The 13,178-nt window shown below is 27.8% G+C and overlaps 1 protein-coding gene across 1 annotated transcript in view; it reads left to right on the top strand.

Moving 5' to 3' along the window:
* Window positions 1–13,178, top strand: part of LOC129963073 (uncharacterized) — a 70,871-nt gene that overhangs the window by 31,290 nt on the left and 26,403 nt on the right. The window contains exons 13-14 of the mRNA XM_056077106.1: window positions 413–519; window positions 3,163–3,208. Coding sequence (XP_055933081.1) covers window positions 413–519; window positions 3,163–3,208 — 153 coding nt within the window. The remainder of the gene's footprint in view (window positions 1–412; window positions 520–3,162; window positions 3,209–13,178) is intronic.

Here is a 13,178-nt window from a genome sequence, read left to right on the forward strand (position 1 = left end):
AATCTCTATCTGGCATTTTGGGAAGATCAGTATAAAGTACACCTCTGTCAGCCTTATTGTATAAGAAATTTGAATGATAAGTATATAAATGTCCGGCATCTACAAAAAATATAAAAGTAAAAAATGTTGTTATTAAATTAAAATTTCAGTAATTAAAAAAATGGGTATTTTTGAATTATTATTGAAATTGTCGTATATGTTGTACAAATAAAGGATTGTGACGTATATATAGAATGCATTGTGAGAGTAAATACTTTATCAATGAAATTTACACTATGAGTTATAAATTTTCTTAATATTGATTATACCTTGTGGAAGAATAATTTGCTGATGCTTAAGAAAACTGTTGAACTAAAAAATAAGAGATTTCTAATAAGAAAACTGCTAAATTTTGCTTTATACTTTTAATTAGGTTCTGAGGCAGGAAAAAAGGAGCCAGACATGAATGAAGCGTATAAAATAATCGAAGAATTAGCAAAAGCTGGAAAATTATCTTTGAAGTTGAATAAAGATGGAGAGGTAATATTTTTACAATCAATATTATTATTATTATTTATTTTGGACACAAACGAGATCCTTTATATTAGAGCTTAAAAGAATTAGTATTGTATATTCGGAAATGGTTTATCTTGAAATGATTTATGTTTCGTATGCAAATGTTTCATATAGAAACTGGGTTTCTAATTACAAAATATTAAAGTGAATAGAAAAGAGAATCAACACTCTTATATACTCTTACATATACATTAATACTCTTTTAAGACTTAAAATTTTCACTGATTTAAAAAAATCCTTAAATAACCGTTTAAAAAAATCAGAATATTTTTTGTTTCCCTTTGAATGCCTTGGAGAGCCATCATTGCAATTCATAAAAAAATATTTTAAAAAAAGCATTATTAACTTTTTTTTGCATCTGTTTGTGCTGATTTACAATGTACTTCTACAAATTATTGAAGTTCATTTTTCTTCAAATCATAACGCTCCCTCTTCTTAACTTCTCACCACAAAATATTCTGTTTCAAATCCGTTATTTTCGAATATTGAGACACATTAACTCTGAATAAATAATGTATCTGAATAATGTCTCTAACATCCTATTTAAGGTAATTAAAATATGATCTAAATGGTGAATCTGCAAAAGCATTTTTGGATAGCCATCCACGACAGTTGTTACCATGAATAAAAAGCTCATAAAGCCTTGTTAGAATACATTTCATTGAATTTTTTCTTTTAAAATGAAAGCAACTTTATAACGTAGAAAAAACAACTCTTGTTTAAAACAAATATAAAATTTTATCCAACGGAACAGACAGTAATTTATGCATGCATTTTCCACATGCAGTCACCTCCTCTATTTGCGGCTACATAATTCTTTATGCTTTATTTTAGTTTGGCAGAATTATTGACGTGTGGCTGATATTCTTCCTTTCTGATAGAAATTCATCAGTTTCTATTCATTGTGGAAATGATCGAAAAGATACAATTAATTGGACAGACTAAAAAGGCATCATCGTTACAGAAAATATTTAAAAAGTTACTCAAGTTTATTGGAAAGAAAAGCAACTTTAGTTCATCTAAAATAACAATAGAAATATCTGTATAATTTACAAATGTTAACTGGCTTCGGTTTCAAATCGAAGATTAATCTCCGTCTAGATTCTGTAAGCATATAAATAAACTTAGCAGAGATGCACATTGATATATGGACAAGATGGATTTTTTTTTCAATTATACAAGTTATCGAGGTCACATTAAGATGAGAAAATGGATTTAACAAACAGTTAACACATAATTATGGAAAGAATATAAAGAACATCTAATTTTTGATTGAGAAAAAATATCACTTTGAAAAGCAATTTAACTGTCTTATTAATTATATTTATTGTTTTTAATTAGAAGGCTTGCTTATTCTCCTAAATCTCTTGTCAGAATATTGTCCTTTCCTCGAATCAAAGTAAACATTCATAAGTCAACATCCTTGTTTTAGTTTTCGATGTTAACCTTATTTAGATTTGTTTATAGAATGATCGAACCGAACTGCCATGGCCCTTAAGCTATGCCTTAAATATAATTAAATATTCAAATTCTGAAATATGTAATTGCATTTATTTTGTTTTAATTATAGTCAGGAGACAGATGAACACAATTATCTGTTTTAAGTTATTTATTTTTAAGCAGATATTTTTTGAAGGAAAGAAGTACTATTACGAATTTTTGGCTAATTTAATACATTTCAACAGTATTCATTTACACGAATATCAGTCGGTTAGCTTTAACAAAGGTTAGGATTCGAATTAGGAAGTTGAGAAATAACTACTAGTTTTCAACGGTTCCTAACAGATGCAGAGACAGCTAAGACGGTTAAGTTCCTAACAGATGCAGAGACAACATAAGGCGGTTCCATTTCAACGTAATTCCTAACAGATGTACATTATATTCTGCTTTGACATCAGTACATTATCTTCAATACACTCAACAAAGAAAAGAAATCCTAAGACTTAACAAACGCATGAACAGCTTTCTCCTAGTTAGCTTTTAGCTACCCTACCTCATTTGGCAACAACAGGATAGGCGGAATTGACCTCAGCTTCAATTCTGTTATTTATTGAGTAAAATACATGGAAGATTTTGAAATATTTCACAGTACGAATCATTGAATATAATTTCAGCTTTGCCCCGGTTACTAATTAACAATAAATACATCCCCATTAATTTTTACAAGCGCAGCATTAGAAGATATCATTATTAATAAAAGTTTCCAAAATCTGAAAAAAAAATTAAATATATAAGTAGGCAAATATGATATAGATAATATTTTATCAGTGAATATTGACTTTATTTTAAATCGTATTCAGAGTTTATTATATATACGTTTGCTTGGGTATTCACAGGGACAAAATATGATGATTATAACAGCACATACCATTTGAAGTCTAGAGTGTTTTAGTTCTCGAACTATCGTTTAATCGAGTTATAAAATTAATTATTGATTATAAAGTTTTGTACACAAATTGTAAGTTGAAATGAAATTTCAATTTCTGAAAAATATCCGTTACAGATGGTAATTTGTTTTGATATGTCATTTTTTAGATATAAATATTTTTAATTAATTTAATTAGCATTTTATTTAAATTAAAAATACTTAAATTATCTCTTTTACAGGAGGCTGAATACAAAATAACTGCAATATCAGATATTGAACCTGAAGGTGCGTTGATTTGAATTTTAATTAGTTGTTTCCATTATTCTACCAATTATTTTTTAATCTAATTTGATATTAGTGCATGTTTAACGTTTTATATTCAATTCAAAAAATTGTAGTTATTATTTACTTAATATGGAATTTTTTATCTGTAGACTTTATTGACATTAGATTAAAGTTTCTTAAATATGACTTTCATTTAATAGTAATAGTATACCTGTTTTTGATTAACTTTTTCTTGTTAAAAGCAAGAGGGAGAGAAGAAATAGAACGATATGTAAAGGATAAAATAAGTAAAGGAAAAAAAAAGATCTTTAAAATAAAAGGATATTATTTTAAAGATGAATATTGATCACATTCAACTAAAATGCTTCGCAAACTATCTATATAATAATTTCTCTTATTAGATTACACGGAATGTTGCATTTCAAATATTTCTTAGATATCTGTATATTTCAATATTATCTGTATATATCAAATATTTCTTATATATATCTTATATATCTGTTCTTCTTAGACCCATTTTGGGATCTTTAAGCAATATTGGACACAAGAATGTTATCCTAATTATTCAATTTACTATCCATTATAATATATTCTTATGTGTAGCCGAGAAAAATTTGATTTAGGATTTATTTAATGCTATAGTATTTTTTTAAATTGAACCACTGAGAAATACTTTTTCTAAATTCCACCAAAGATTTCTCGAATTTTCTTCTGAATATAAATACAAAAACTCTCTCTTTATGATTCCAAAGACATGACAAGAGAAAATTTTATTCTACTATAGTTTTAATTTCATACATTGAAACTTTCGTGTTCAATTTCATGTCAAGCGATCCATTTGTTGAAGGTAATTACATGATTCATCTCTACTCTGCCCAGAAAAATATGATCTGGGAACAGTTATTATCTTCAGAGATCGATAAGAGGAGTTTTAATTGCATAATAGTTCAGGTCGGTCTTAAATTCGGCTCACTCTCGTTTTACGCTGTAGAGGGAACATTGGAGGAATTATCATTCTGAGGGGTTAATTAAATATTTGTGAAGTCCACCATATTTTAATTCGACGGACTCAAAATGATGAATTAAATTTCATGCTTTTAACCTCTCTTGTTATAAGATTTGTCTTGAATTTCATTCCATCCTACTATGAGAGACTGGGTAGGAATTATTAATTTCCAAGTGTATTTGTAGCCGATTTATGATAAATATTTGTATCAAATTTCATTGAAATCAGCCTGTCGTATGGAACTGATATTGGAACTTGGAACAAGTGCTACTCAGTTTGCTTTTTGTAATAAGTTTTTTTTTCTTTAAAATTTTTTGTCTCCTTATTTATAAAGTATCTGAGGATAATACGGTCACTTGTCAGCTTGAGCATCTGTTTAAATTTTTGCTTAAAAAGGACTTTTCTATCTTGAAGAGAAAGAAGCCAAGAATGTGTTATTAAGCGAGCTGATCTTGGTTGATTCTGTAATTTTGAGAAGGACTCATCTCTTTTTCAAAAAACTGAAATCAGTATTTTTTTTTACCTTTTAAGGGGATTTTACGTGACGTAAAAGTGCTTAATATTTATTTATGATTTAACAGAATGTGAATTAAAAAGATTTTCTTATAAGAAGCTGACACATTTCAAAATGTATCTGGATTTGTGAAAGCTCAAGTTACAAGGAATACAAATAATATATTTTATGAAACATTTATCGCTGCAAACTTATCTAAATCTTTTTGGATTTAGATAAGTGAGGGAGAGAACGCTACAGCTGTTCAGGCGCTTCGTCCGTTGTGACTATGACTCGTATTTATTTTTAAGTATGAATATTTTAAGTATGTATGAATCTTATCAATTAGCTCCCGTGCACTGATAGAGCTTCTAAATTCTCCTAATATTGATAGGAAGAAATACTTACCAGTATTTTTTTATTTGTAATAAACAGCGGTAAACCATTTTGCTCTTGCTGCTTCAGCAGTAGAATTTTTTCTTCAAAGAAGTTATTAATTTAAAGTTAGGCTATAAAAATTTCGGATTCTTTCTCTTCATTAACTTATAACCTTAGCATGCAAAACTTAAGAAAAAAATAAATGGAAAAACATGCACAAACACTACGAAGTAAAGTGTAGTACTTAAAAGTTGAACAAAGTTTAATAAGAAAAAAATGAATGGAACTCATACATCAGAGACTTTACATCTCACACGTCAGGACAAATATATCCAAGATTTTATTCCTAGAATGTCCGTCGTACAAATGGTGGTGTCATTATGAGAAGAAGAAAGGCAAAACAAATGTCCCTAAGCAAGGGATATGATCTCCTCTGAATACAATGGTTCAGGGGGAATGTTTGCACATACTCGGAACAATACTATTCAGAAATTCTTGAGGCAACAATATTCATTCCTCAATGAAAATCTTTATCAATTATCTAGTGATCTTCGGTGGATAATAGCATATCATGGAACGTCCACATAGAGTATCTCAAGCATGTTCAGTCGGATTTAAATCTCAACAGATAGCTGGTCAATCTATTCGACGGATATTTTTACTTTTTAAAAACTCCTGAACAGCAAAAGAACTGTGTTATTGTACCTTATTATCCATAAATACAAAGTCTGAACCAATGTTCCTCGGAGCACGTAGCGAAGAATAACTTGGTATAGTAAAGGTTAGGAAAGAAACCATTGGTTACAGTTTGGAAATTCTTCTGATTCTATATTTGCTCAAGACGCTTTGTGGAATAAATCAGTACAACTATATCTTAGACTGCAGACCTTTACAATGAATTAAGATTAATTAACTGATAATAATACTGAAAGAATTTTGCTGTAAAAAAAAGGGCATTTAAATTAAAATAGTAGAAGAGCAATCTAAGTTGATTTGAAATAATTCATATTAGTTTTGTCAGATAACTTGAAGCAAATTTCAACAAGTAATGACAGCCCGAATTGAAATGTAGTTGAGAAACCCTCCATAATTTTGTATTGCAATAAATTTTGCAAATCCATTACAATATGAACTATTTATAAAACCTTCTCACGTCAGAATTCTTTGGCATGATAATAATTAGTCCTATGGGAGAAATTGGAAATTAAAGTAGCTTGTAATTGATAGTTTAATATTTTTATTATATTATAATTATTTTCTAAGTAAATTGTAAGTTTGTGACAGTTTTATTTTGAAATCCATAATCTTTTATATTTTGCGTAAAAGCACTATTCTCACAATATTTTCAATTGATTTAGACGATTCGTAATTGATGGTAAATATAGCAAAAAGTTAGTTGTAATTAAATATATACTACTCGAGTACAACTTTGATCGCCAGATGTGGACTTCTTTACTTCTAAATTATGACAAGACTAAAGTCAAATTTAGAAAATTCTAATTTAAACAATTGATAATGCTTCTTTATACGTTTCTGTGAACAATTTTTCTAATATAAAATATGAAATTATGGTGACATATTCGAGTTTGTTTCTTCATATCTTTGAGCATGTTTATTTAGTGATAAGAGAAGTTTAAACAAACGGAAAAAAGATTGCGTATGTGTTCCAACAATGAGTTAATTCTAAAAATTAATTTTAATAATGAATTCTAATAATTTTTAACTAATTCTTATAATTAAATTTTACTGAGCAAAATCAAATTTAGGTATTTTTCTACCTCTAAGGGTGATCAGTGAGACCCATCTTTTTATAAACTGATCAATTTAGCTACACATTTCAACGCATTTTTAGTTTAATCAGCGTTATTTATTTCAGCTTCATCTGTCATTTTCGTAACTTTGTAAAAATTTATATTTCTTTGATTTGTAATTACATACATACGTTTATACACAATATTTGTATGTATAAATATAGTAATAACAAAGCAAATTTGGCGAAAAAGTCAAGAACCTGACGATATAATAATATCCTAATATTTCATAATTCCTAGAAATTGCATTCTTTAAAAATTCATTTATTTACCGATAGAATATTAACGTTTTTGTACTCCTGCTCTGTCCAATGGCCCTAGGGAGTTGCCTTGTTTGCCAAGTTGAAATCCCTTATAATCATTAAATGATTGTAATTGTTTATATTTTAGGATTCATTTTCCAAAAGTCTTATGCTGCTTTTCTGAATGTAATTTATAATTATAATCGCCTGAAAGATGAGATAACTGGAAAGTGAGATCTCATCTTCCCTATTCATAAAGGAAGAAAAAATAAATAAATGAAATCAATGCCATTCTATAATGTAAAACACATTTTATTTCTTTAAAATAATGCTTAACTTCCTGTTCTAAAGTTTTCGGAGATGCTTTTCGATGCAATGAATTCCTCAGATTTTTCACTTGTAGAATAAAATAATGTTTACTTTCTTGTCTGATGACTATATGGTTGTTTTCTGAATAGTTTTACCTCGATTATGACTGGCTGTAATGTTTTCATTATGATGTTGGAAAGCTACTTTCGAAAGGTGATTGATTGCTTACTTCTTGTCACATGTTAGAGAACATGGATCTGAAGAATTTTTCCATTGATTATTTCTGATTCTTAGAAGCATTTGAGTTTATTGGAAATGCAATCTATATTTCAAATATTATGTAGGAAGCTTGTTTAATGAGGAACTAAGAAAATAAAAGTTTTTGTTTTGAAATAGTAATTTGTATTGCTTTGAGTACTTAGTATAAACAGAACATGTTAATTAATTGAATATAAAACCCATATATTATTGAAATTTTATATACTTATTAAAGTATAAGAGAAAAATTTTAATGGAAATTTATTTTTCTTTTCTATTATAATACGTATTAATTCAAAAAATTCCTAGATGCAACAAAAAGTTTAAAGGAACGCTGATGAAATATTATTTAAATAGTATTTCCCTAAATAAATGATACATAATTAATATCATAATATTAATAATTTATATTATTAATTTTATTATATTTCATAATTAATATTATGAATTATTTTTCTTTCAGCTACCTGAAATATCCTATGGAAAATATTTTAAACTTTCGTGTTAAAATAAAACCGAATTATTAAATCTATTGTATGTTCTATTTCTCCATAATTATTATTTCCTCGTTCTATTAATAACCCAATTTGTTATTCATTAAATTTCATTATTTTAAACAAACATTGTCAATGAGTTAAAAAGAAATTTTGCGAGATATAAACTGAAATAAATTTTATTATTACATTTTCGGAATCTGATAAATTAGTTCAAATAATTGGAAGCTATTATGGTGTTTTAATTTGTCACACTAAATCCAGAGATATAGCAAGGGAACATATTAAAAAAATGTTTGACCATTTACCTAAACCAACATTTTCTAAAGGTTGGCTTAAGCTTTCCCCAATTTGGGAAGAAATGGTATTTAGACAACTAAAGAAAAAGAACTAAAGTTTCTGTAGAGAAAGTATTTGAACTTTGAACTGAAATAACGTTGTTATTCATCTGTTCAGACACATTGCACCCCTTTGTCCTCTTTTAATAAATGTGCTTTTATTATATTTAGGAGTATTTTAGCGCTTTTTAAAAGTTGTTCTTTCGTAAATAGAAGAATTTGTATAGATTTCAAAATTAGATAAGAGTTATTCTGAATTAATAATAAAAAAAAAAATCTCGAATTCAAAAAGTGAAACATGACAAGTCATTTTTATTCTATTTACATTAATTTTATACAAACCTCCCCCCCCCCCGAAAAAAAAAGACAAATCAGAAAAAAAAAAAAGAACTCAAAAAGAGATATTAATAAAGGAAGAAAAATTCAACAAAAAGAATAAATTATTTTTGGGAATTCAAAAATATTTCTCTTAATAGGAGTGAATCTACTGAAATGATTTTGAAAACTTTACTACAAGCTATCATGAGAATTATATTTATGAATAATATTAAATGGTATAATGTAGGAAAAAATTAAAATTAATTTCAGGAAGTAAACTTTTATTAAAGTATTGAAATATAGAAAATTTTTTAAATCAAAAGGTTAGATGTCAAAGCAAAATATTCATTCATATGAGGCATTTACAACGATACAGTGGAGAATGTAGACTGCAATGCATAACAATGAAGCTACATTATAAATCATTCATGAAAAATTAAAGTATGTAATGAATACATTATTATCCTATTTAATTTATAGTATTTCTTATAGAAATGCTATAAATAATGCTAAATAGAATTTTTATGATTTCTTTAATCTCCAAATTTTTATAAGAAATTAAATTTTTCTATTTTAGTGCAATAGTAAAATCAGAGAGGAAATGAGAATCTTCCGCAGCTCTAGGCAGTGCTCTTTTATTAATAAGACCTTTCAGTTAAAAAAAATGACAAATTTAATTTTACATTCCAACACGTTTTTAACTTAATCAGTATTTAAATTATCCATTTTAGGTTAGTTTTTTAATTTAATGACTTTATGAATATATATATTTCTTTAGTTAAGATTGGTGATTTTAATTGCAAAATAATTGCATAAATATTGAAATAATTAAATGTAATGAAATAGACAAGAATCTGACGTTTATATTTGTCTAATTATTAATATTATAATTAATATTTTTTAATTCATAATTTGTCTTTTTTAGCTATTTACTTAGTTAGCAAATTGGGTATTAACACCTTTTTAATTTACTTGCCTGCGGTCTTAGATAGCTGATTTGGCAGAAATCCGGTACTGAATAAAATCATATTTTTAAAAAATTCAAAATTCATTGAATAAATCGTGTTTTAGTAAAAATTCAGAAGATTTTTTATTTTATTGCAAATTGAGTTAAAAATACTAGTTTAAGATTAATTTTACACTGATTAAGTTTTACACGATATAAATACACAAATTTAATAAATTCATCCGAAGAGAGCATTCTGAATCCTTTTTGCAATCAGCCTTTTCAAAAGTTCTGAAGATAGTTAATTTTCTTTTTTATGGGAAAGTGTGTGAAATATTATTCAACTTTTGGTATAGATTTTTGATTTTCTTCGTAGAAGCTAACGCAATCGAAATATTCCTAAGTAATTATGTAATTACATGAATAATTACATTTCATTTTACATCGACAGATAATTTTTAAAAATTTAATTGGCTGACAGATACATAGCGAGAGACAATTATTATTATTTTTTAGAACATTAGTAGTACTGTAAAAGAAAATGGAAAAATGAAAGAATTGGCAGTTGTCCTCGTAAAATTTACTATTCTTCCATGAAGTCTCAAAATTTCAATTGTTGTTTATTAAAACAAGTATATAGCTTGTATCTTCTTTTTATAAACCTGCCTCTCCTCAACTTAATTGTAAATATTGCCGCATTGAAAATAGGCAGTCGTCTCTGCATGGCCAAATGGTCATAGCACTGGTCTCATAATCAAGAGATCGTGAGTTCTATCTCGCTAGCGACAATGCAATGCACAGTTTGTGTAAATATATAATCCCTTGATTTTATGTTTTCCTTTATTTCGTGTTCCAGAAGATTCTGGACCTTTCTTTAGTTTACCAGATAAGTATTCTGGACTTTTCTTACTGTCTCCAGAAAAGTATTCTGGAACTTTCCCTGCTAGTATAAAAGCAGATCTCTCAGTCACGGTGTTCTGAGTTCAAAGTTGGGTTAATAAATTGGTTTAGCTCTGCTTCTTGTGTGTGTGTGTGTCATTGAGTTCCACACTAAAGTACCTACGGGACAATATATTTCTAGTATATCAACATTAAAAGGTATTAAAATGCCAAAAACAAACATGTAAGTTGAATAAATATTATATAAAATAAGACTTCTAGCAGTTATTTTAGAAGAAACTTCATAATTTTGAATTTTGAGCGTATTAAACTTATAGGTTTTCACTTACCATTACAAGAAAAAAGAGTGAAATAAAAGAAAAAAAAGTTTTAACCATTTGAACTCAAATTGGTAATTAGTTGTTCAATTGATGTAGTGATAGAAATATCAGAGCTGCACATTCCTGTTTTTCCTCAGAGATAATTATAAGAAGTCCGGTTTCTATTATAACATGTTACTATCATAATAAAGTAGAAATGGGTGGCCTGAGAAATTGTTTTGAATCTTATATCACTTCTTATTTTTTTTAGCAATGTTTTAAATTTGGAAGATAATTAATCAGATCTATGTTTTGGAAACATTCTGAAGTTTTATGAATCAAAAGGCATGGAACAAAAATACATAACATTTACTGCTATTTGGAGACACTATAAGCATCCATTTTATTTATAAATGAAGATCTTTATAATGGAAATTGTTGGTCTGTGATTGCTTAAATGAGATATCGACAACTTATACAGTTATGCCATAAGATACAGTTTCTAAAACACATTTTGGATTCACGACCTTTGGAGTTGATACACGCTTACATGTCGAATTGTAACCACTTAGAAAACAATATGTGATGTCTATAAAATGATGGCTTTCTTTTAGCTTGAATGATTGCATTCAACTGATAATCTTATTCAAATAAGCGGATTTTGCAAGATGGAATGGGAATTTCAGGAAGCATTCTACTTTCATTTTCTTTACATCTTTACTTATCAATTTATGTAATCTTCTAAATAGTTGCCACATCTTATTTGAGTTAGCTTTCGTCATTTTTATCCGTTGGTAAACATACAGAAAATTTCGAATTTTTAAATATTTATGTTTATAAAGTAAGATTTGATATATAAAGTAAGGTATTAATTATTTTTAAATTTTTTAAAATTATTGACATTGTCATTTGACAACACATATAGATATCCGGAATTCTGTAATTCAATGAATGAATTAAATACGCCAGCCAGCGAAGGCGAAGGAATTAAATCAAAACTTTTGCCAAATCGATATTAATACAAAGATTTCACTTAAGTGTACAAGTGAAGTTATCAGTTGCTGTGCGATAAGCCCCATTGTCTATTATTACATAAAAAATACCTTGATAATTGATTCGTATGATCGGTGGTAGGTGTGAGTTTATTTCTTCGACTTATAGCAACCGGTGTTCGCCATGCAGTACTAATAATAAAAAAAAGTATGCAAGTTTTGTTTTGTTAGGGGCCCTCCTAAATTCAAAATGTTTGAAATTAGAACATTTTCTCTGTTGGTTGCCTATTTATTATCATGTGTTGTGTACACTTTTGGTCAAGGTAAGCAATTCTTTTACTTTGCATATGAATATAATTTTCAATACCTTTCTTGCTATTTACAATTTGACTATATAATAATAGCCTGAAGCTTTCTCATTTGCGAAGGGGAATGTTGATCCACACGAGAATGCTTTCCTTGAATGACACAGATGTGCTATGCAGTTCATCATAACGATGCTTATTTTAATTTGTTTGCAATATGTGGCAAACTTACTGAAGTTTTCATACTTCTTCGGAATTTCTTCTTATATATTTTTTTTATATAAATACGTGTTGATGTCTTAAGAACGTAGGGTAGAACAACATATAAGCTCAAGTTTTTCTCCTCTGAAAAAAGATTAAAATCTGTATTTTCTCTTTCATTGAGTTGTGTCTATATTTTTAAAATATATGGTAATAATTCCAGTTTCGTTGCTCCATACCAATGTATAATATTTAATCTCATGTTTTATGAAATCATTTTATGCGTCATTTGCGGATTGTGAACTATGATAGGTAATTAAAAGTTTACACAAATCGTCGAGTTCTTTTGGAAAAAAAAATCCGTTCGTTGTTTTTTTCCTTTCCTAGTAAGCCCACTCTTTCAAACATGTTGTTTGACCGCCCCAAAGCTTCTGATTCTGCTTTTAAAAAAATCGGAAGTGAATTATCGATGCTGAGTCTGCTTGTTGTCAAGAAAAAGTAATTAGGAAGATGAACTTTAATTTCTTTAAAACTAACATTAAAATTTTAAATGGTTGAAAATAATCAATTGGCCGTTGTAATTTGTTTTGTTTTTGGTGCTGCCATGCTTTCTAATGGGACTTACAATGCCCTGTGCACCCATCAAGTCAAATCCTGTCGTATTTTAGTGCTCTCCTGGA

Source organism: Argiope bruennichi, chromosome 3 (assembly GCF_947563725.1).
Source record: "Argiope bruennichi chromosome 3, qqArgBrue1.1, whole genome shotgun sequence".
Lineage (NCBI taxonomy): Eukaryota > Metazoa > Arthropoda > Arachnida > Araneae > Araneidae > Argiope > Argiope bruennichi.